Source organism: Ochotona curzoniae, unplaced genomic scaffold (genome assembly GCF_017591425.1).
Source record: "Ochotona curzoniae isolate NIBS_2020 unplaced genomic scaffold, NIBS_Ocur_1.0 contig_3819, whole genome shotgun sequence".
NCBI classification, from domain to species: Eukaryota; Metazoa; Chordata; class Mammalia; order Lagomorpha; family Ochotonidae; genus Ochotona; species Ochotona curzoniae.
In genome coordinates, this window is record NW_024466004.1 from 16,738,521 (window position 1) to 16,762,004 (window position 23,484).

The 23,484-nt window shown below is 46.8% G+C and overlaps 1 protein-coding gene across 2 annotated transcripts in view; it reads left to right on the forward strand.

Annotated features, from left to right (window-relative positions):
* The first annotated feature begins 1,167 nt into the window (after nt 1-1,167).
* Nucleotides 1,168-23,484, forward strand: part of LRRC1 (leucine rich repeat containing 1) — a 154,393-nt gene continuing 132,076 nt past the window's right edge. The window contains exon 1 of one of the 2 annotated variants that reach the window (XM_040983566.1): nt 1,168-1,538. In XM_040983566.1, the coding sequence (XP_040839500.1) occupies nt 1,380-1,538 (159 nt within the window). In that variant the 5' untranslated portion in view covers nt 1,168-1,379. The remainder of the gene's footprint in view (nt 1,539-23,484) is intronic. The other variant, XM_040983567.1, reaches the window with a different exon arrangement.

The following is a 23,484-nucleotide window of genomic DNA, read 5'->3' on the forward strand; positions in this document are numbered from 1 at the left end:
GAGCATGCTCTGCATGCGACCTTCTGCAGAAAGATGACTTTCCTGGCCCTAAATTTTATCTACACAAGTTTTGTACACCGAGTGAGTGTGTAAGAACCGGCACAGGGACAAGACAGAAGCTACAGGCGGACACCGGACTTTGAGTATACTTCCAGTAGGATGTGCGGCTAGCCTGGCTGGAAGTCAGGGGAGACCCCTCCTACTAAACCAAAGCCATCCATTCAATGCGACTGGTCTTGCCTGATAATCCTTCGAGAAGATGCGAGTTTGGAGATGGGGGTTGCAAAGCAAACCGTTACAGGTTTCCTTTTAGTCAGGGGTCAGAGAACGGTTGTGATGGATTTCCCAGGTCTTCCCCACATAGGGAGGTTGCTAAGGGATGGTGTTGCTGCAGGAGTCCCGGGGGAGGATGCTCACCTGCCAGCCTCCCTCTCTGCTCCTACCCCCGGCAAGTCACCAGGCACCAACATCTGGCCAGGCTGACCTCGGCTGGCTTCGGCACCTGGGTTGCTGGAGGAGAATAGCACCTTTTCTCCGACTCTTAAGCTTCTGGAGGCACGGACAGGGAAATAGCCTAGCGATTGTGCACACAAACCACCAGGGCACCTCAAGACTGGCTCCGCGGCCCCGAAGCCTGCAGGCGGTGCCCAAGCGCCGGAGGACGCGGCCGGCCCGGCGTGTGAGGGCGGGCGGCGACCGGCTCACCCCGCGGGGCTGCTGCGAGCGCCAGGACACGAGGGGCTCGGTGGACGCGACACCCCGCAGCTCGCGGGGCTCGAAGTACACTCGGGGTTCCCCTTCCTGACCCCGGAAGAGAAAGTTGTTCTGGGGAGAGGGAGGCGAGTAGAGAGAACGTAGTTGAGTAAAACTAAGAATCAAAAGTTGTTCTTGCTCTCCTCAGCCCCGCCTCATCTTTGCCTCAAGTCGGTTTCCAGAGTCTCCCTCTTTCTCAAAGAACCCCAAGTCCCCTCAGGTCCCGGGCCGAGTGCGGGGGGCTGCCCGCCGCCGGCCCACAGGTTGCCCCGACCCGCTCCACAGCCAGGTCTCCGGGAAAACCCGGAGCGGAGGAGCCCCGGGAGGGGAGACGCCCTCGCGCGCCCGGCAGTGCGCATGCGCGCGGCGCGCGCGGCGGCGCTGAGGAGGAAGCTCCGCGCGGCGGCCGGCGGGTGGGAGGGGGCGCAGGGACGCGACAGGGGCGCCCGCCTAGGAGTCCGGGGAGCGTCTGGTGCCGCGGAGCCCCACGAGGGGAGCGAGCGAGCCTGGGATCCAACCACGAGCGCGGCGCGGGCAGCGGGCGGAGCGGAGGGGAGCCGCCGGGCAGAGCGGGCTGGGAGCCCGGGTCTGCGCGGCTCGGAACCTGGCGGCGGTGGGGGGCGGCGATGTTCCACTGCATCCCCCTGTGGCGGTGCAACCGTCATGTGGAGACCATCGACAAGCGCCACTGCTCGCTCGTCTACGTCCCCGAGGAGATCTACCGCTACGCCCGCAGCCTGGAGGAGCTGTTGCTGGACGCCAACCAGCTCCGCGAGCTGCCCGAGGTGAGCGTCCGGCCTCACCTGCGCTCGGCGCGGCCGGATCCCCCGGGTGCCCCCTCTCCCTTCCCGGGGCGTGCTGGGGCCCTCTCCCACCTGCAGACCCGGGACGGTCCCCGGGGTCCTGCAGGAACCGTCGCTTTCTGCATTCACCTGCTTCCTTCTCCCCCTGGCGTCTGTGCCCGCATCCTTCCCCAAAGTGTTTTTCTATACAAATTGACTGGAGTGTTTTCCCGAGTGTCCGCGAGATCCTGTGCGAAGGGAGAGACACTGGGTGGTATCAAGTAGCTTAGATTCTCACACCCGACACTTGAGTACGGGCAGGTGAGTGGCCCCTAGAAAAGGGGGCAGGTACCAGCTAGCTGCAGGCTGCCGAGCGCCGCAGTTCACCCCTTGAGGCGGTCCTCCGACTCCCCGATTTCCCCCAACTCCTGGTCGGGGCGCAGCTCCCGTTTCGGCCGAGCCCTAGGGGCCTGTGCAGCCGCGCAGGTGAGCCGCACTATCTCGGCATCTGGGCAGGAATGTGCTCCCGGGCGTTATCGCGCGGGTGAGCCTTTCGGGGAGAGCTGTAGCTCGGCCGGCCCGCCATGGCCGTGATCGTCGGGGGCAGGTGCCTAGCCGCCCGCCGCTGGGGGCTCGCCTGTGTGGACCTGTTGCGTGGTGGGAGCGGCGAGGAATGTCAGCCGAGGCTCTGCCCGTCACCCGCCTTCCCGCAGCCTGACCTGGAGCGGCCCCGTTCAGGTTGTTGACTTTTGTTCTTGCAGTGATGCGTTCCCTCTGCAGGGTTGTTTACGTCAATTAATCGCTCCACTGCTGTCCAACCTGTTGAGCGACAAAGGCTGTGCGGGGTCGGGGGATTAAGAACTCGTCACCTTGGAGTTTGGCTCCGGATCCTAGCATTGCTAACCTTCAAGGAAGAAAGAAGGTAGTGTGTGCGGAAAGCAATCGAAAGGTGTGCAGGAAGTATGGAGGCTTCTGAAAGTCGGGGAGGGGACCCGAAGGTCCCGAACGCGGATAGCCTGCTTGTCCTTTAGTTGACACACAATCCGAGGCATTGTCCCCGGAACCAGGAGACCTGTGCCTTAGCGGGTTAGGATGACCCGAGGTGCTCTCCAGAGCCCACACAGTTTTGAAAGACTGGACTGTGTGCTTTTTCTCAACATTTCAAGCATTGTTATTCTTCTTGGATTAACTTTCCTTGGTTCATGTGCGATTGATTGGATGGTTTGCTCTATGTAATCACAGAGATTATCCTCGCTAGGATCTTTGCAGCCCCCACCTCCAGCCCCGCCAACAGGCTTTATTTAGTTTGGAAGCAGAAAAGCCATCCACTTCCCTCCAGCATTTATTATTTTGCAGGCATTTGCAGACACATGGTTTTGTCTGGCCCTTTGCTTCCTTATGTTTGACTTAAGTCTTAAGCTCACTCAACTGCTTTAAGTTGTGTAATTTTAGGCATTGAAATATAGAACGTGTAATTTAATACTTTTTAAGGGCTTCAGCATGAAGTTATTAAGGATTGAGTGTGTTATTCAGCTAGAGATGTTTCCATGCTGATTGTGGTATTTGTTTTCTTTCGTGGAACTGGAAGATTTCCTTGGCCTGGATTGGTTTGTCCTTCCCTCCTGCAGGGTTTCTGGGTTTTCCTGTCATGCTGGGGAGCTCAGTTTGGCATGAGAAATGAGGAGTTTTAGAAGTGCCAGGTATTTCTGCCGATTGTAAATAGAAACTTCCCAGAAGCTCAGGATACAGTCCAATGGCACTGTGTAAACACCATGTATGAGCAAGTTTTCAAGGGCTGGAGATGGTATTGTTTGGGGGGAGTAATTATTGCTTTAACAGCTCTTAAATTAGTATTAACATTTTTAGGTGTGTAAAGTCTACGTGTTTTTCCCTGTCTGGGTGCCTGGGTGTGTACATGCCAGACGTGAACAACCACCTTGAAATCACAGGTGCTTGTTCCCATTCCCGTGGTTTTTACCAGCCATCTGTTGTTTTGCCTCTGAAATCAGTTGTCATGCATTTTTGCCACTCGCCACTGTCCCGCCACTTGCCCACTTACCTGTTGCATCACCCATGGATCTCTCTTGCTGACCTACCTCTGGGGTCTTTAGTGTGGCGGCCGTACCAGCTGCATGTTCTCTCTGTAATTAGGAAGCACAGCTCTAGCCTGGCAGAAGAGTCAGGTGCTTGCTCTCCAGGGAAGATGACAGCCGCCAACTGCTGAGAGGCCTGCCACCTCTCATTTCCTCCTGCATCCTCATTTTACAAATTGAGACTTAAGAGTTGAAGTCACTTTCTCTCTGTGAGCCAGTCAGGCAGGTGCAGTTGCTGGTCATGCTTGCAGTTGTGAAGCACCTAGAAGGAATCTGATCTCCTCAAACCCATCAAACCTTCAAACCTTCAGTTCTCTGGTTCCTCGCATTTTACTTATGTCATTGAAATTTGGCCTCACTGAACATTTACTGGTCCTCTTGTGTTCGCTGATTATTTGGAATTAGGGGAGGTATGATTCCTTAAGTGGTTCACAGCTGTGTAGGCAGGCAGATAACTCTAATACACATGTGGTGAGTGTGGGGTGGGGAGGGCAGCCCAGTTAATCAGATTGCCTATTGGGACTGATGGTTACTTACCTCAGTCTAACCTTTTTGCAGGACCACGTGTTCTGGTGCCTCAGGTTTGTCACAGCTACTCACCTTTTGTGTCCTGCAGAGAGAGCTTCAGAACTCTGAATTTTAGCTTGGCTACAGTTGGGTGATAGAATCCCTGTCCTGTTATGGTACACACATTCACCCTCCATCGCCTGCTCCCTGTGGCTGAAGTTTTTTGGGGACCTGAACTAACAATCTCTGTCTAACCTCCTTGCCTTCTTGAGGTACCTGCTTGTTTGTGCTCGCTCTTGTGAGTACATAGCCTTGCAATCAGCAGGTCCTGTTCAATAAAGAATTATTTACATCTTGAGTGTTTCTGCAGCATAGTAAACATCTGTCTCCCCCGTCTCTTTCTCTTTTTGTGAACATGTCACTGTCCCAGCATCCATCGTTTTCCAGTATAATCAGACTATTCATGATGGAAGTGATTCAGAAGTAGATGTCATGTGACTGGGTTTCACCTGCTCCACGGACTCTGGTTTCCCATCTACTTCCTCATTGCTTTGAATGGCATTGACTTTCTCCTTGGCATGTACTGATTCTCAGCTACTTTGAATAAAGTCTGTTTTCATTCTCCATAGCCCCAAGAAGGTACTTAGTTAAAGTGTCAGGAAGCAGTTATCTTAAATGTGCCCAAGCCTTCATAGCTTAAAGCAGTTTCATCTTGTCACCTTCTTAGAGCTCACCACCTAATGTTAACTCAAATACCTTCTCCTTCCTGTCATTTTCTTCTCCTGCTTGATTTTCTCCAATCTCCCCTAGAGAATGTATCATCCACTTAATTGTAGACTAAATATAGGAGTGAGGTAGTCTTCAAGAAGCTAATGGAAAATGGATATTATGAAAAGAAAACTTACATAGATTTCAACATTTCTTGCAGCAAACTAAACTGATGTTTTGTTTCTTTTGTGCTACAAACTTTGTGAAGTCCCCTCCTCCTTGTTTATTTGTTCTGAGCCCCTGCTAGAACATAAAGTCCATGCCAGTGGGATGTTCGTGGCTGGATTCAGGACAGTGCTGACAAATCATGGGCACACGTGCTGGGGCATGAATGAGAGGTCATATATATGGTCATAGGTAGACTGCCCTTATTTCTTACTCATTGTAATTCCCTTGGCTGTGGCCTGACTCTTGTGTACCAGTCTGTTGAAATTAGGAAAAGACACAAAGTCATCTTTCAGAACCCGGCAATCTCATCTTGTCAGTCTTCTCTATACCCTTTGTACTGGGAAATTTTGGCTGCCTTATCTTTTAAATAGATTTTGTGCATTCTAAGCATATTGTCTGTGAACATGGATTCAAGTTTAGCATCCCAAACTGTAGTTTGTTACTTCTTAACATGTCCCTTTTACTTTACGTGAGCCACCTGTCGGTTTAGGTGTTGTCTCCCAAGCTTGCTTCTTATCCCATTGTTCTTCCTGACATACATTTGCAGCATTCACAGGTGCAGAGGCCTGCTTTCTCTCCATGGATCCTGTCACCATGTCTTATTTTCCTCTTTTCAAAGGCTGTGTTTCTGCTGTGAGTCTTGCCATAGCCACTGGCTTGGTTTCCCCTGAACTCACATTGACTGTTGCTGGATATCTTCTGCCAGGACTGTTCAGGACTTGTCTTGAGGGGTAGAAAGCAGAGGTTCTGGGTTAAGATAACTCAGCCTGCACTGTTCCATCACTTTCTTCAAGCCTTGATTTCCCTCAGATTTCAGAGCATGATCAAGTTTATGGAGTTATTCTAGAGATGAAAACAATATCGTGTGTAAAGCACTTGAAGTGTCAACAAAGTTAGGTCTGAGATATCTTAAGATCTTTCCACATATGCAGCAGGAGCCTTTATTACGTACAAAAAAGAATTTCTTAAACTGAAACTTGAAGAGATTTCCCTGGGAGATTGCTGTTTTTAGACCCAGAATTAATTTTTAATGCTCTTTTCAGTAATAATTTGAAAATTACAGACTCTAACATCTAGATGACTTATAATTGAGTAGTGTCATTAACATTTTATTGCCTGTGTTTGAGTACTCTTAATTGTCTAGCTAATGAGGGAAGAACAGCAATGGACATATTACAGAAATAATATGTTAGAGTCAGGTGATGGCTGAAGTGTTCTGAGCTAAGTTCTCATGAAGGTTTATGAGAGAGAATTGGGTAGCTAAGGGGGTCACAGAGCCCACTGTGGCATGGTGTAGGTATGTGGAAGGTAAATACATACCAGAGACCCATGCGGGGTGAGGGTTGTGCTTAGTATGTTCTGAGCAACCATGCAGTGTGTGCATAGTTGGCATCCTTACTATTTGTCATGATACATTAATGTTGAGTTCTCTTTTTATTATGTTTAAAAATTGTTTTTAGTTTTATAAGGATAGGGAAGGCCATACCTAGTTTATATTTGGACATACTTTTATGGCATCGTAATAAATCAGTTAGAAAAGTAGTCAGTGCCCAGGGGAAATGAGTTTAAATAAAAATGCTTAGGGGATGGAGAGTCTAGGTGAGGTGATGTTGTGTTTTTCTCCAGGCCTGAGCACAGTTTTCTTTTCTTTTCTCAGCTATCCTCAGACCTCTACACGGTCTTCTGTATGGGTCCACACTACTAACCCCCTTCTCATGTGTATATCTCCTCCTCTCAGTGTGATTTGCTCTGTGCTAATGGAGATTAGAGTATTTTAAGAATCATCAGTACCTGTGGCATGTTAATCATAATTATAATAGCCACCACTTATTGAAATGTTACTGTTGCCAATATTACATTAAATGCTCTGCATACATCAGTTCTCTAAAACTGAGTAACAATCCACTTTAGCCTTTCTAATTCCGATATATAGAGATGCAGATTGACATAAACTTCTTTGAGATGCCTATTGAAGAGATGTGGTCTCAGTTATTCTGGAGAGAGCCTTCAATGACTCCTGCTTCCTGTGGGTGTTTACTGCTGTGCTGCCTGTCTGGGAGCAGGATGGTGACATGTTGATACTGAGGGTGCCTTTGGAGGTGCAGGGTAGGCTTTCGAGGTGGTAATATTCAAACCAGACTGGAAGCATGGAAAGGAGCCCATTGTTGGGTCACTGTTGCTCAAAACATTATGTCCTGGTGTAGACTGGGAGTTCCTGACTGGGTTGGAAATCCAGACGAAGGGGCAGGGGTGTGTCTTGTGCTTTCTTGTTCAGGCAGTGAGTTGGGCTCCTTAGGTAGAGGTGGCTTCTGGAAGGCATCTAAGCCCAGGGGCAGTATAGTCGGGTCTTTGTTTGGAAAGGTGAGTCTGGGGTAAGAGGAATGCGCAGCCTTGAGGAGAGCAGTCAAGAGGCCCTGGAGAGGTCTAGCCTGTGGTGTGCCTGTGGGGTGAATGGGGAGTTGACCTCACCAGAGGTTTTTCATACCAGAGGGAGAGCTCTGCCTTTCTGCACCGTTCCCTTTCTGATGTACCTTCTGCAGTTCCCTTTCATGCCACCTTCTGCAGTGGTGAGCTGTTTGACCTGTGGAACACCAAATACAATGTGTTTGCCTTCTTTCTCTAAACATTTTTTCCTTGACTGTGGCTGGTGGCTGCATGCAGTTTGTAAGTTGCTTACTGATGCGTGGCACCCAAGAGCTATTGGCTTTGGAGAAAGACGGACAGATAGCCAGGTGTGGGATGGGTATTTGGATGTATTTGTTTGGAAGAATGTGGCTATCAAACTGATAATTTAGTCACAGTGACAGCATAGCCCTATAGATACTGTTTTCCTGACTAATATGAATGTACTTATACATGTGCTGGAAGGTGAATATTTGTTTCTTCATCCTCTGCTGATGCTTCAAGAAACTAATACTTGGAGAATATTTATTATTCTAGAGTAATTTGGAAGTGATCTCATTGCTGGCATTGCTTTTTGAAAAACAATTCACATCTTTGAGAAACAGGACAGGCTGTCTTAATGAAGCTCTTCCATATCTGTGTCTGTATGTAGTCTACGCTGCTTCCTTCCAGGAGGTGGAGGACACCTGAACTTACCCCAGCCTTCCCGATTTCTGCTGGAATTTGTAGAAACTCTCAGCTGTTTGTGGTCAGCAGGCACTTGAAACTTCCTTAAAATGGACCCTTTATCACAGACATTGCTGATACTTGCACGAGAGTGTAAGAAACAGCAGAATAGGGCCCGGCACGGTGGTGCAGTGGTTGAGGTCCTTGCCTTGCACGCCCAGGATCCCATATGGGCGCCGGTTCTGTCCCGGCAGCCCCGCTTCCCATCCAGTTCCCTGCCTGTGGCCCGGGAGAGCAGTCGAGAATGGCCCAAGGCTTTGGGACCCTGCACCCGCGTGGGAGACCCGGAAGAGGCTCCTGGCTTCGGATTGGCATAGTCTGGCCGTTGTGCTCACTTGGGGAGTGAATCATTGCACGGAAGATCTTCCTCTCTGTCTCTCCTCTTTGTATATCTGCCTTTCCAATTAAAAAAAAAAAAAAGAAAAGAAAAGAAACAGCAGCATAGACCTCTGTTTGCAGGGATGGCACATCTCAGACGTGGTCCTGCCATGCTGTGGAGCAGAGGCATTGCATTCTGTGGCAGAGAATGCAGTGTGTGCTACAGGCTTCTCACTGTACTCGCAGAAGGCGCGAGAAAGTCCACCTGTTCCGGGACTCCCCCAGCTTAGGGCTGGGGACGCCTGTTCTCTGCTTCCAAGCGTGGTTACGAAGGGAGATGAGATCATATGCCCGAACCTGGTAAATGCATAGATGAAACTTCTGGCTGTCTATTAACTTTTTCTTGGGTGCTATTTAGTGTACAGAAATGGTAATTTTCAATTGCACATGTTATTTTAGAAGCTCTAATGGTATATGTGTATGTGTAGTGCCAAGTACTTTAGGCTCCTAGAAATAAGATGTAATATTTAAATCTCTGCACAACAAGCCATTATTTTGGAGAGTTTCCTGGTGGAGACTATCACTTGTAGATCCCAGGGAATTTGTCTCAGCTGAAAGAAATTTGGTATTTTTCGTTTCCAAGAACCCCAAGGAATGGATCTGTTTTATCTGGGAGGAAAAAGGTGTCACAGTATGCTCCAGTCTGATGCCTTTGTGGCCTGATGGAGAGGACACTGCCCTGACCACTGTGGTCACCTTCCTTTCTATAGCCCATACTCACCTGGGAAAAAAACGTTCAGGAGGGGCTGCTTTCTGCTGGTTTGTGCGGATCCGGAGCTGGAGTTGGTGAGCAGCTGGGAAGGCCAGGAAGCGGCTTCCCAAGCCCTCTAAAGGGGCTGAGGTCTCTGACTGCTTCCCTGGACCTGGAAGATGCTGAGGAAAACCTCCTGGCTCTGGCTCGGTGCCACGGGCCTGGCCTGGGCTGCCAGATTGGCTCTTGTTTTCATCTGATTACAGAAGTTGCATGTGTTGGATGTTTAAAATAACTCAACAAAAAGATAGCAGAAGTGTTCCTGAATTATCTGCCATGATGAAGATAACGTCCCAGAAGGCAGAGGTGGGGCCAGGTGCTCATTTCCCACTGGGAGCCCCTGGAAACAAAGGAATATGAACTGGGGTTATTGATTCAGTTTGCCATTTTACCTCACTGAAGCAAATTTATCTTATTTAAAATTTTGAAAATTTTATTTTGCTGACATGATTACATAGAAGTATGGAGTACAGCATGTTTTCTTTTTTTAAGATTTATCTGTTTATTTTTACTTGAAAGTCAGAAGTGGGTGGAGAGACAGATTTTTCTGTTTGCTGGTTCACTTCCCAGATGGCCCCAATGGCCAGATGTGAGGCAGTTTGAAGCTAGGAGCCAGGAATTTCCTGGAGTCTCCCTAGTCGGTACAGGAGCCCTAAGACCTTGGGACCACCCTCCACTGCCCTTGCAGGCCATTAGCAAGGAGTTGGATAAGAAGCAAGGCAGCTGGAACTTGAAGTCGCTATGCTAAAATGGGATGCTGGTATTGCAGACTGAGGGTTAGCTTACTATGCCACTGCACCACCCTCATAATGTGATGTTTTGATACATGCATGTAAGATAGAATGATTAGATCAGTTTGATTAACATAATAATCATCTCATATACTCATTACTTCTTTGTTGTGAGAACATTTGAGATATATTCCTTTGTTTCTAAAAAACATGTATATGTTAGCAAAACAGAATGTCAGAGAAAGAGGGATAGACCAAGGAAGTGAGATTTTCCTCCACTGATTTTTTTTCCCCCAAAGTAGTTGAAATCTAGAGTTGGGCCAGGCTGAAACCAGGAGCTGGGAATTCCATCCTATTCTTAGTGGAAGAGGCCCAAACTCTTAGGCCATCTTCTGCTGCTTTTCTAGGAGCTGGATCAGAAATAGAACAGCTAGGACGAAAACCTTCGCTTTATATGGAAAACTGGCTTCAAAAGTGGGGACTTTATCCACTGCCCAACAACTTCAGCCTCACGTCCACTCTTAGAAGAATCTATACTTGTGGATTTGTACATCTCATATGCTTATTTTTACTAAAACAAAACAGGAAAGAATTCTGTGTGAATTGTTTTGCTGCTCTCTATTCATACTTGCCACTGTGTTGAGATGTGTTATAGCATTGGTGCTAGTGCTACAGTACTGGATACGGCATCATTTATTTTTTTAATTTTTTTATTGGAAAGGCGGCTATGCAGAGAGGAGAGACAGAGAGGAAGATCTTCTGTCCAATGATCCACTCCCCAAGCGGCTGCAACGGCTGGAGCTGAGCCAATCCGAAGCCAGGAGCCTCTTCCGGGTCTCCCACGTGGGTGCAGGGTCCTAAAGCTTTGGGCCGTCCTCAACTGCTCTCCCAGGCCACAGGCAGGGAGCTGGAAGGGAAGCGGGGCTGCCAGGATTAGAACCGGCGCCCATATGGGATCATGGGCGTGCAAGGTGAGGACCTTAACCACTGCATCATCGCACTGGGCCCTACAAGCATCATTTTTAAACCATTTTCCTTTTGCTGGAATTTAAATTGCTTCTCATTCTTTGCAGTGATGCAGGAGTAAGGGTTCCTGTACATTACTTTGTACACTTGTTCATTTGAGAGATGGATAAAGCATATTCGGATGTGATGGTTTACTTCCCAGTTACACACAATGGGCCAGGGCTGTGGTGAAGCCAGAGCCAGGAACTAGAAGCTCAATCCAGGTTTCTCATGTGAATGGCAAGACTGCTGGAGCCCTCACTGCTGCCTCCGAAGGTCTACATTAGTAGGAAGCTGGAGTCAGGAGCCAGAACCAGTTATGGAACCCAGTCACTCCAATGTGAATTGCAGGTACCTTAACCACTAGGCTAAAAGTTGGCCCTATTCTCCCAATCAGATGTTTCTTTAAGGTGAATTTCAAGAAGCCTACTTGCTAGATGAGAGAGTATTAAGTGGTTTACAAATTTGAATAGATAATGTACTGGTAGATGGTCAACTTATTTTTTTTTTTTAAAGATTTATTTTATTTTTATTGGAAAGGCGGATATACAGAGAGGAGAGACAGAGAGGAAGATCTTCCGTCCAATGATTCACTCCCCAAGTGAGCACAACGGGTCGATACTATGCCGATCCGAAGCCAGGAGCCTCTTCCGGGTCTCCCACGCGGGTGCAGGGTCCCAAAGCTTTGGGCCGTCCTCGACTGCTCTCCTGGGCCACAGGCAGGGAGCTGGAAGGGAAGCAGGGCTGCTGGGATAGAACCGGTGCCCATATGGGCTCATGGGCGTGCAAGGAGAGGACCTTAACCACTTGCACCACCGCGCCGGGCCCCAACTTATTTTTAATTAGAGTGTAATGGAGGCCTAAGACGGCAGAAACTTAGCTACTGTTTAGCTGAGGAAAATTAAGAGGTAAAGTAACATGTCAGAGGAGAACAACCTGTGGGCTGCACATAACCAACTCCTGATTGCAAGTCCTGTGAGCCTGTGAGGACTGGGAAATAGCCTTTGTGCTTCTGTTGTTTTGTTTTTTGCCCGAGGGCCAGGGAAATCCCTCAGACAGGATTTAGTCAGTCACTTAGGCACCTGTGCAAGGTCTCGGGAGACTGTTACCTAACACCTGCCTTCAAGTGACCTGTAGTCTTTAGCCAGAGCCTTGCGTTCTGGATGTACAAGCTCAGCTTGCAGTGGGCCTTGGGGGTGGCTCTGTGCACTTCAGGTGTAGGGAGGTGGACTCTGGCTTTCATAGCAGCTGGACTCAGGTGAGCGGCGAGGGCATGGCACACAGGCAGCCGTGGCAAGGTGACAGGGTGCTGTGCTGCAGAGCACAGAACCTTGCTCTGGGTTTCCTTAGTTCTGTTTCTTGAGCAGAGGGTCATGCTGGTGTGCCCGCAGAGTCTGAGCATTAGCTTGCTGGCATGGTGGCGTGCATCTAGCCCTCCTTCCATCGGTTCTATTTGAGAACGCTTGAAGAGAAAGTAAGCATAATTGTTAAGAGGCTGGCCTCTTAGTTGTGACACCTTGATTAGGCCATTGGCCTTACTTTGCGTCAGTTTGCTCAACAATATAACAAAGATTATAATAACCCCTACCTCATGAAGCTGTAGGGAGATTAAATGTGTTAACATTTATTCACTGCCAAAAACAGTGTCTGGCAGATAGAAAGTGCCTGTATATCCTCATTATAATCAAGGATTTGATCGTGTTAGCAGTATTGACTATTGAAGAGACCCAAGTCCCCTCATTTTTGCCTCCTTCAAGTCCTTCCAGAGTGCTCCACGGTACGAAGGTGGTGAGAAATTCCATACACACGCAGGGTACAGTTTAGCAGTGTTCTTGCCCTGTGCCCACCCTTTCCATTTTATCTCCTGTGTCTTTTTCAGTTGAATTTTGTGTTCTAGCAACTGTTAACTGCTTTTAGTTATTTTGTTTAGACTGTTCATTGGTTCTCCATCTTCATTTTTACTTTTCTTAACATTTCTGTGCTGGCCCCAACTTCTTGACCTGGCTCACCACTTTCCATCTTACTGGACAGAACTCAGGAGATGGCATTCTCTGCGAAGCCTTTCTCTTCCTCTTCTGAGGCCGCCTTCTGGTACCACCTCTGGGACTAACGTTATTCTTGCCTCTGCATAAATTATCTCTGTCTTTGTCAAAGCAGGTTCCTTAAACCCACACACTACTTTCATCTTTGCCTTCCTGCTGCATGAAAGGGTGGATGCCACCCAGCACATTTTGAATGTACATTTGAAAGGCATTCTTGGGGAAGTGTTTTGAAGTTCTTTGTAGAATAGATTTAGAAATCAGTTTGGGCCAATTCTGTAAATAAGAGCATGAAGATTACACTGAGATGGGCTGGGTAGTCAACTTACCCTATGTGCATGGATGGCGCAGCAAGTGAGTGAGGACATCACTGGGAGTTGGCTCCAGTTCTCGCCCTTGCTCTGTTTCCTTATCTGAGTGATGAGGGGAGGGTTTGAGTGATGTGACCTTCTCTGATGCTAATTTTATGCTTGGATGCCCCAGCGCAGCCCTTAGGAGAGTAGGGCCTCAGTTGTGCACATTTTCTGTGAGGTTGCATACTGAGGTTTGGTGGAACCACAAGTCTAGGTTTAATCATTATAATCAAGGATTTGATAATACAGAGAAGCTGTTCCAAATACTTACTCTCCTGTGGTCAGTTGTTGATCCCCAGAACCAATTAAGGGGGAAGGATCAGCAGATTTTCTTTGGGTCAAACACACTTATACCCCCAAAACCCTTTGAACGCTGGACTTTTTCTGATGTCATCAGATGAACTCAAATAATTCAGATGTGGTTGTTTTCTTTGAGATGAATTGTGAAGCTGAGATAATTTTAGGAACATTAGTTTGGGGATTAACCATTAAGAATATCTGTTGGGTCAGTGTCAGACTGAGGGGGCTTTGCAAGGAATATGTTAAGTAGAACGTTATAGCCTTCAATAGCTGCTACAGGAGAGCTGGATTTCTGGGAGAGTGTTAGAGTCAGTTTGGTTCGGTAATGGGGACTGGGGACAGGTATTGGCTGGGTCTTGTGTGGCCCACATGCACTCCCTGTACTTACTGACTGCTGCTGTGCTTAAGGTACTGTTCTACCTCGCAGGGCAGATAATATCTCTGTCCTTCTGGAGCGTCTAGCATCAAGGACAGAGAGAGAGAGAGCCTTACATAGATAAACCATACAGATTTCAGAGTGATAAAAGCTGTATAGAAAGCCACATAGGGGAGTGCAGTGATGATTGGAGGCTTCTCTTGAAACCCCAGAACTTCTTTCCAGGGAAGTGTCATTTGTGCTGGTGTGAAGCTGCTGGTTGTGTGAATATGCAGGAGTGCTGGCAAAGGCTTGGGTGTGAGCTTGCTGTGATGATGGGATGGGCAGAAGGCAGGCCACTGTATCTCAACAATTGGTGTGACAGTAGGAGACTTTTGGGAAGATGTTGGTGAGACCAGGGGACCGTGATGAGGATTTTGGAGCTTTGCTTTGCATCAGTTGGTCTCTCATCTATGTTAGAGATCACTGTGCTTGGTGGTTGGAGATTATGCTGTAGCTGAATGGAACAGAAGTGGAGAGACCAGGAGAGGAGACCAGGGTGGCAGGAGTAAGTACTGAGCTTTCTTGGGAGTAGAGTGGACGAAACCTACAGAATGTTGATTTTTTTCTGGTAGGGGGGAATTGGTGAACCATTTACTGCTCTGTGGAGAACTGCAAAAGGGACTGTAACAGTGTAGGAATTGTTAAGTACTCAAATTGATCATCATGCAAGTTTTTATGAGACCTGGAACTGAGGAGAGGAAGCCTGGATAATGAGACTTACAATAAAGACATCCAACATTTTTTGGCAGTGTGCCCTCTGTCTGCTCTAAGCACTTCCCATGATTAACTCATTTAATCCTCACAACAGCCATCGCCTTGTTCTATATAAATAACTTTATTTTGCAGATGAGGACACTGAGATACAAAACTGTTCAGTAACTCACCGGGGACTCATGGTTGGAGTTTGAACTGGTGTGGTCTGGGTCAAAGGCTGGTGAGTGAAAGACCACGAGATCTTCCTCCTTTGACGTCAGATGTGCAGAAGACCCCAACAGCCGCCTGATGATCTGGGAGTTGCACCTGTTCTGTGAAAGGGGCAAGAGACATTCATGACCAATGGGTTATTATTTTCGCAACATTAGAAAACAACACTGAGTTGAAATACCATTTTAAAAATCAGGTCACCAAATATTAATGAACTCATTCAAACAATCTTTGAAAGAACATTAGTAGTTCTCATTTTTTTTTTTGTTACGGGTTTGTTATTTTCATGAAATGATTTACAGTTGAATCCTTAAACACTCTTAAAATAAAACCATGACTCTGGGAAAATGATATAAGTTTTGAAGAACATCATGATCTCCGGTTTTACTATTATAATCCACCTCATAATTACTTAGCTGTTACACTGTTTGCCTCTGTTCTTGAAGCAGGATATCAAGTGATTAGCATAAGAAGCCTTTGTCATACAGATCCATATTATAAACAGATACTAATGTACTTTTTAGAACTGTGGATATATCAGAATTGCTACAAATGGATGCTCATAAAAGTTAATAGACAACTACGGTTTGCAATATACCTACATATCCTAATAGCATCCTGTACTTATTCATAGGTCTGGATTTTTTAAAAAAATAAAAATTACGTATTTAAAAGAGGAGGAAGGACAGATAGAGATCTGCTATGAGCTGGTTGAGTCCTCAAATACTTGCAATATCTATGGCTGAGCCAGACCCAAACTGAGAGCTCTGAAGTCAGTATGTATCTCCTCTGTAGGCAGCAGGAGCTCAACCACTTGAGCCATCACCAGGGTGTGATTTAGAAGCTAGCTGGACTCAGAATGGAGCCAGAGCTTGAATCTAGGCACTCTTCTTTGGAATACAGCATTCCAGGTGACAACCACTGTGCCAAATGCCTGCCCCATACCTTGAGTTTTGACAGCTTCATTCTAAAGTGACAGGAGGTGGGCAAGGCGGGTATAATGCATGCACCAAGTCTCTGGAGACTGTAATGCGTCAGGAATCTGGAGACTTGCACATGCGTCAGGAATCAAGCTGAACAACCTCCCCCTATTCCCACCCCTTTTAAGAGTTTGCTATTGAAAATCAAAATCAATGTTAGATAGTTTTATAAGTTACATATAGCTTTTTTTTTTACATATGCTTTTTTTTAAAAAAAAGTCTTATCTGAGAGGAAAATGGATGGAGAAAAAGCAAGAACACAAGTATGCACTCCTACATGCTAGTTCATTCCCCAGATGTCTGTTAACAGTCAGGACTGGGCAGAGGTGGAGCCAGCATGGGGAGTGTGTCCTGTGCGGGTGACAGGAACACAACTGCAGGATCCATCACCACTGTTTCCCAGGGACTGCATTGGCAGGAAACTGGAGTCAGGAGATCCAACTGGGAATGGAACCTGAGTGCTCCAGTGTAAGAAGCGGGCATGTTAACTGCTAGGCTAAATGGTTGTTCCAAGATATTTGATCTTTATATAGTCTTTGGAAATTTGTTTATATGCCAGAATGTCTTATTTTAGTTTTCAGGAATTCTGGTAGAGAGAAGCATTAGTTAGCTACCTTCCCTGGATTCAGTTCACTCCTTGGTTTCCCTGTATTGTAAGGCCAGCCCTGGTCAGAGTGTACTTGGAATACTTGGGACTGTAGATAACACAAATCCTGACCCAAAGTACCTTCAGCAAAAGGGGCAGTTAGTAATCTTTCCCCACCAAGCACCCGAAGGTAGATGGTTTTAGGGTAGTTAAACAGCTGGACAAGAGTGCGACTTCTCTGTATCCTCTGCTGTGCCTTTGCTGCCAGCACTGACATTTACCAAGGAGAAAGAGAAAGCACAGGCATAGACAGAACTAGAGGCCCGGTCCTAGCCACAGGTGAGACAAGACTTGGCAGTGTGTGTGCTTCTCTGCAGGGGATGGTGGGAATGGGTGAAGGGTGAATCCTGGGCAGTGACTGGCAGGCGGGCCAGCGGGCCGTGTGCACCGCTTGGTGTCTGCCAGGCACCTTTCTTTCCCATCAGTAGCAGTTAAGTCTCTTAACCCTGTGTATTCTGCCAAAAATCACAGGGACCATCTGTCTGGGAAAAACCTTCAGCAAAGCGATTTCTGTCCCAGTTTCTTTAAAAAATAAATAAAATTAAAACTTGTACTGTGGACATTTCCCCTAGATTTTTATTCTTACTGCATGGGAGAATAAATTTTGTGAGATAACAGAAGTATAGGTAAACAAGGTATTTTAACAATTAAAATGCCTAATGCACTGTAACTTGCCTGATTTGTCTGACTCAGTTTTCTGGGCTGCTGAGCCTTTGTCAGTCGTGTCTGTTGTGCTTGATTAAAATACACTATTCTCAGGCAGATGCTCCCATCTCAGGGAAGTCTTCATAAGTCTTCCATCCATCAAGCTGTGTCTTTCTGCTCTTCCAGGCCTTCAGGGCTGACATCTCTCAAGACATTTTTAGGGTTGGACTTCATTGTACATCTGTTTACTGTCACTTTGTCATCAGTGACTTACTTTCTGTGTCTGTGCCAGACATTGAAAAAAAGCAGTGCCTTAATCACATGAAATGCCCTCCACCCCAAAGCATCTGGTGCATCGAAAAAAATGTGTGTGTGTATGTAGTCATTTAGATACGCAAATCTGCACCCTGTCCACATTCTCCTTGTGCCTGCCCACTTCCTCCAGGTGCTAGCTATACTGAAGGCTAATGGTGCCAGGAGGACAGCCTTGGCGCCTGTATGGGAGGCGCTCCCTGTGGGTCACCAGCCTCCCGGGTGAACATTTGTTTGCCCTCTACCTGAGAGGGCGGTGGTGTGGGCTGAGTCAGCAGTGCTGTTGGCAGAGCGTCCACAGCAGCATGCAGAGATGGCACATCATTAGTCCTGGGGACAGAAGCTGAGCTCCTCTTCCCCTGGCCTGTTAGTGGAGGTGTTAATGAGGAGTAGAATAGCCAAAAGGCAGGAAGTGTTTCTGAGCTCCAACACCTGAACTGCCCACACACTGAGTGATCTGCCTGCTCTCTGCCTCTGGGAGAGGATTAAAACCTTCGCCCATGGTTTGTAGACCACCATCAGCTCTATGTTGTTCCAGACACACCACTTTTGTTTGTTTCTTACATCAGCCATTTGTAGGTTTTTTTTTTTTAAGTTGTCTTTTTACAGATGGAAAAGCTGAGATTGAGCACTCGTTGAGGATCACCAGAAGGTGGGCTGGGGTTAAGTTCAGGTCCGAGGCCTTTTCATGACATACTCTGATGGAGCAGACCCTATCTGGTGGTGGCCTTGAGAGTTTCCTGCAGCTCACATGCATTGAAGGCCTGCTGAGTTATTAGGTGCCTGAGATGCAGCAGTGAGTGTGTAGACACTGTCCTTGGGGCCATAGGTCAGTGGTGGATTCAGACAGCTGAGCAGATGGACTGTGGGACTAGCAGCGGAGTCCTTCTGTCAGGAGACATAGCAAAATACTGTTGGAGGCATCGGCTTTCAGGAGACAGCCATAGATACCACAGGTGGCCTTGAAACCACAGGTGGCCTTGGAACCATGGGAGGCCTTGAATGCAGGTTAAAGAGCTGGACTTTATTTTGAGGCTGGAGGAGTGATTTGTCAGGCGTTAGAGAGCTGACCCTGTTGGAAACTTGTGAATGCGTTTGAGGAATCAAAGCTAGAGGTGGAGTGATGCTTAAAAGACAAATGGTGACCAACTGGTTTTCAAGTGGAGAGTCCAGTGACTGGGACATCAAGGATAAAAGCTACATTTTCAGTTTCAGTGTCTGGGGACCACTCTGAGAGAAGAGGGAAAGGATGCTTGTGGATACATCATGTATATTTAGCTTCTCCGTTCTGGATGAGGCACGGCAGCGTGCCGGGTCAAGGAGGTGGAGGTAGAATGTGGCTACTTTCAGGGCTGGGAAGGTGGAATAGAAGGGCAGTGGAGTGAGCTAACAGGTATTGTTGGTTGACATGCCGGGTTTTTGGTGGTGTCAGCCCTCATGGTCTTCCCTCCCCTTTTCCTCTGTTTTCTTAGAGTGCTCAGCCATTTAGGACTAGGAAAAAAGGGTGGATCATGGGTACAGGATAGGGGGTATGAGGCCATTGTGGATTCCTATGGAAAGGTATTTGGGATGCTGCTTATGCTGGCTGGAGAAGGAAGGGAGTTCCAGCCAGGGGTGAGCAGTCAGAGAAATGGAGTAGAGTTTATGATGGAAGCAGTGCCCTGGGAGAGGTCATGGCCAGATCCAGGATATTGGAGTTGAACATTCCTGAGAGGAAGCAGCTTCGGGTGAGGCCAATATTCCAGGGTGTGGCCCAGGAGCAGAGGCGTCCGGCCGTGGGGTGTGGCGGTCATTGCCCTTAAGGAAGCCCAGGCGGTGCTTGCTGGGTGGATTGGCCGTCCTAGGAGCCATGAAATCAAACACACATGACAGGGCCAAGTTGGCACATTGCCAGTTGGGGGGGGGGGTTCCAGCTCTAGATCCACCTGTGGCAAACCAGAGAACACATGCCCTCTCTACAGAGATCAGCTGCCACAGCCAGTGCTCTGCTTGTTTCTCCTTGTCAGTCAGTTTTTATGTGAACTTATCTGATTTCTAAGTGTTCAATGCTTAAACATTGATAGTTCTCCTTCAAAAAAATTTTTTTAACAACTGCCAAGTGTGCTATGTGAGTCAAGGGTTGGCATGTATTAACACCCTCTGCGCTTCATGTTCTCCAGTCCTGGGTGGGTTGCTTGTGAACTGGATACTTGAGTCTTGGAACACTCTACTGGCTTGGTCATCCCATCCCCTTGGAGGTTCTAAAGATAAGGAACTCAGTAAGTAGCTAATTAGTTCTTCATTGGGAAGGTAATAGGTGATGATAGTAATCTGAAGCCTGTGGCTCAAGGGAGCTTCAGGTTATGGTGGAAAAGGTGCCAGCTCCTTGGAAAACCCTTGTGTGCCTCCCTTCCCCCTGGGTGCAGTGCGCCTCTGGCTAGGCTGTTTCTTTCTTTGTACTTCCTCTTCTGCTTATTCACTGCATTTTCTTTCCTTACCTATCCAGCCCCCACCCCCCCACACACATTTTTTTCTCCCCTTTGCTTACTTATTTCTCCGTCTCAGATTCATTTTCTTACAGGGGTCAGCCCAGGTTACTTGGCTAAAGTAATGTGTATATAAAAAATGTTTTTGTATTGGTTTGGTAAAATATATTTTTTTCTTAGTTTTAACCTCAGTGAGTGAACTGTGAGTTGTGATTACATCCACATGAAACCTTTTTTTAACCAGCAGATAAGCAATTTACACATCCCACTGCATGTTTTGCCCTCCAGATTAGTCACTGTGTGGGTTTCACTCAAATTTCAAAACAGCATTGTAACTCTTTGGGAATTAACCTCATTCCACCTTGGCCTGTTTGTACATCTCTGTCCCTATGAAGGTACGTTTAGTGGTTGAGAATGACTAAAAATTAAGTTTACAGTGTAAGAAACATGTCATAGTTGTGAGTGAAGATGAGGGTTGGCTATGAAGTGCTGGCGTGGGTTGGTACAAACTAGGAAAGTACACAAATCTTGAGCAGTGTGTCCTCGAGGGAGCCACTGATTTCCTAGACCAATGTTGTGGTACAGAAGGCTAAGCCGCTGCCTGCCGTGCCAATATTCCATATAGAACCAGTGGCAGTCCTGCCTGCTCCACTTTCAGTCCAGCTCCCTGCTAAGGCATCTGGGAAAACCGTACAAGATGACTCAAGTGGAGTTCCAGGCTCCTGGCTTTAGCCTGGCCCAACCTGACTGTTGAGTACATTTACAGAATGAATCAACTGATGGAAGATGCCTTTCTCTCTCTTTCCCCCTTGGTCTCTGCATCACTGTGTTTTTTAAATTAAAAAAAAAAATCTTTTTAAACATTTTGCTTCCGAACATACTGTATGTATTAATGAGCTGCAAATTAAATTTTCCCATTTCCCAAGATATGTTAGTTAGACTCTTAAGTAATCTTTTGGAAATCAGTGTACCACTTTTTATTGGCCTTTGAGAAACTAACCTGGACTTTAAATGGTACCGTTGTTTTCTTTCCAGTTGTGCTTTGAAAACTATAGATGAGGAGCCAACAGGGTATGGGTCGCTTAAGCAATAATTTTTTTTTTTTTAAGATTTGTTTATTTTTATTGGAAAGGCAAATTTACACAGAGAAGGAGAGACAGAAAGATCTTCCTTCTGCTGGTTCATTCTCCAAGTGGCCACAATAGCTGGAGCTGAGCTGATCCGAAGCCAGGAGCCAGGAACAACTTCTGGGTCTCCCATGCAGGTGCAGGGTCCCAAGACTTTGGGCTGTCCTTGACTGCTTTCCCAGGCCATAAGCAGGGAGCTGGATGGGAACTGGAGCCACTAACTGGCACCCACATGGGATCTGGCACTGGAAGCTGAAGATTTAGCTACTGAGCCAGCCGTTGTGCTGGGCCCAAACGATAAGATTGGTGTGCATGTGGCTGTGTTCGGCCGATTGTTGGGCAATAGAGATATGTGAGTCAGGCTCTCAGTCCTGCCTGTTGTGTATCCATTAAATAAGGAATTGACCCTCCCTTTCTTTCTGTATGATTGGCAGGTTGGCTTTTAGAGGAATCAAGTAACTAGGGTTTCTAAAGTCATATGTCTAATATTTTTGGCCTATTGTATTGTAGTGGTGAGAGTGGGATGGGGGACAGGAATCTGTAGTGTTAATAAGTGGCACCTGTCACTGATTCATTCGGTTCTGGGGACACACTGAGAAGCACTGGTATAAAGGGCTTTGGGGTATAATGAATAACCCATAATGATCATAAGGTGTTTCAAAGTTACCATTGCTGAGTCTCTGTTTTCTCATGTTTCAGTGAGACTGAGTCCTCTAACAGGGGTCTTGTGAAGAAAAGCAATGAATATATGCATGAAGCACCCAGTTCACTAAGGCACAGAGTAACACATTAGTTACCTGTGATTGGAAATGCAGGCATGCCCCAGCCTCCAGCCCTGCTGGGAATCTCTGACTTGTTTGTCAGAGGGAGTGTAATTAACCCCAGAGGACAAGAATCACATGTTTTTGTGGGTGTGTGTTTCACATTGTTTAGTACTGTAAGGGGCACACAAATGGAGTCCATTCTGTTCTGTGAGTGCAACACTGGTGTTAAGAAATGACATTGCGTGTTGGTTCCAAGGCTTCCATCTAGCATGGGGTTCTTAGTGGTTACTACCTGTTTTCTGCTGTCTTGTGATCTGTATTAGAGCATCATCTTTGTCTTGCTGACATGTTTATACTCACACTTGAACACACACATACACACACACACACACACACACAGCCATTGTGTCCTGTTACCTGCACCGAAGGCTGTGTTCAGGGCAGCCCGTTCCAGCATAATACTGGGCTGTGCCAGGGTCAGGGAATTCTCGTGCTGTGTGATTTGGGCTGCTGCCTGTTGTACATGTGGGGAAATTAGGGCATCACTTTTCAGTGGACACACTTAGGTAAGTTTCCCTTCTATACTCACAGTTACGAAAAGATGGGGCTCATTGTGCACAGGTGTCGTTTTTGGGGACACTTTGTACTTTGACCAGTATGATCCTCGTCTTCCTGATAGGCCTGTTTTTAAAAAGTGTTGTTTTTATTTGTTTTTAATGCTAGCAACGATAAAATAATTCTTTGGGTTTGGCCCAAGGTAGCGTGTGAAAACACAGTGCTTCCTGTTTCCAGGATGTAAGCAGGTCTAACAAGTACCCAAGCAAGTTGCTGCTTTTTGTTTTTATCTCCCCTTTGGAGCTTTTGAAGTGGAATTACTTTGCATCCTTTTCTTGCTAACCATTTAAAATTTGAGTGGAAAGTTTTGCTCTTATGACATGAGCTCTTTTGGCAAATGCGTGAAGGTGTGTCTAAGATAATTCCACTTTCAGAAGCAGTTTTTTAGGTAAAGAATGCTTTAGTCTTCAGTGTCTTGGATACCAGTTTATGAACTTGATAATTTTGGCATATACTTTAGGGTCCCAAAGGGCACATTTTTTTCTTTGTTAGATGTGTTTTCTCATTCTTGGCTTGATGTAATTATATTCAAGATGTTTAGTTTCAGACTGTAACATAGATGTTTTGTGTGTTCTCTACTTCTTACACAGTAATCATTCCGTGACTATTACCTGATAGAATAGATGAGAGTGTTTCAGATTTGAATCAATCTCCTAACAGACTCTTGAGTTTTGTGCAAAGAAAGCATGTGAAGAGAAATGACTGTGCTAGAATTGCTAAGTGCATGGTGACAATGGAGATACATAAAAGGTCCTTAGTGTTCGTTTAAGTTACCATAGTGAAAACAGTGCCAACATTGTAGTTATTGCCTTTATTACAATTGGAATATAC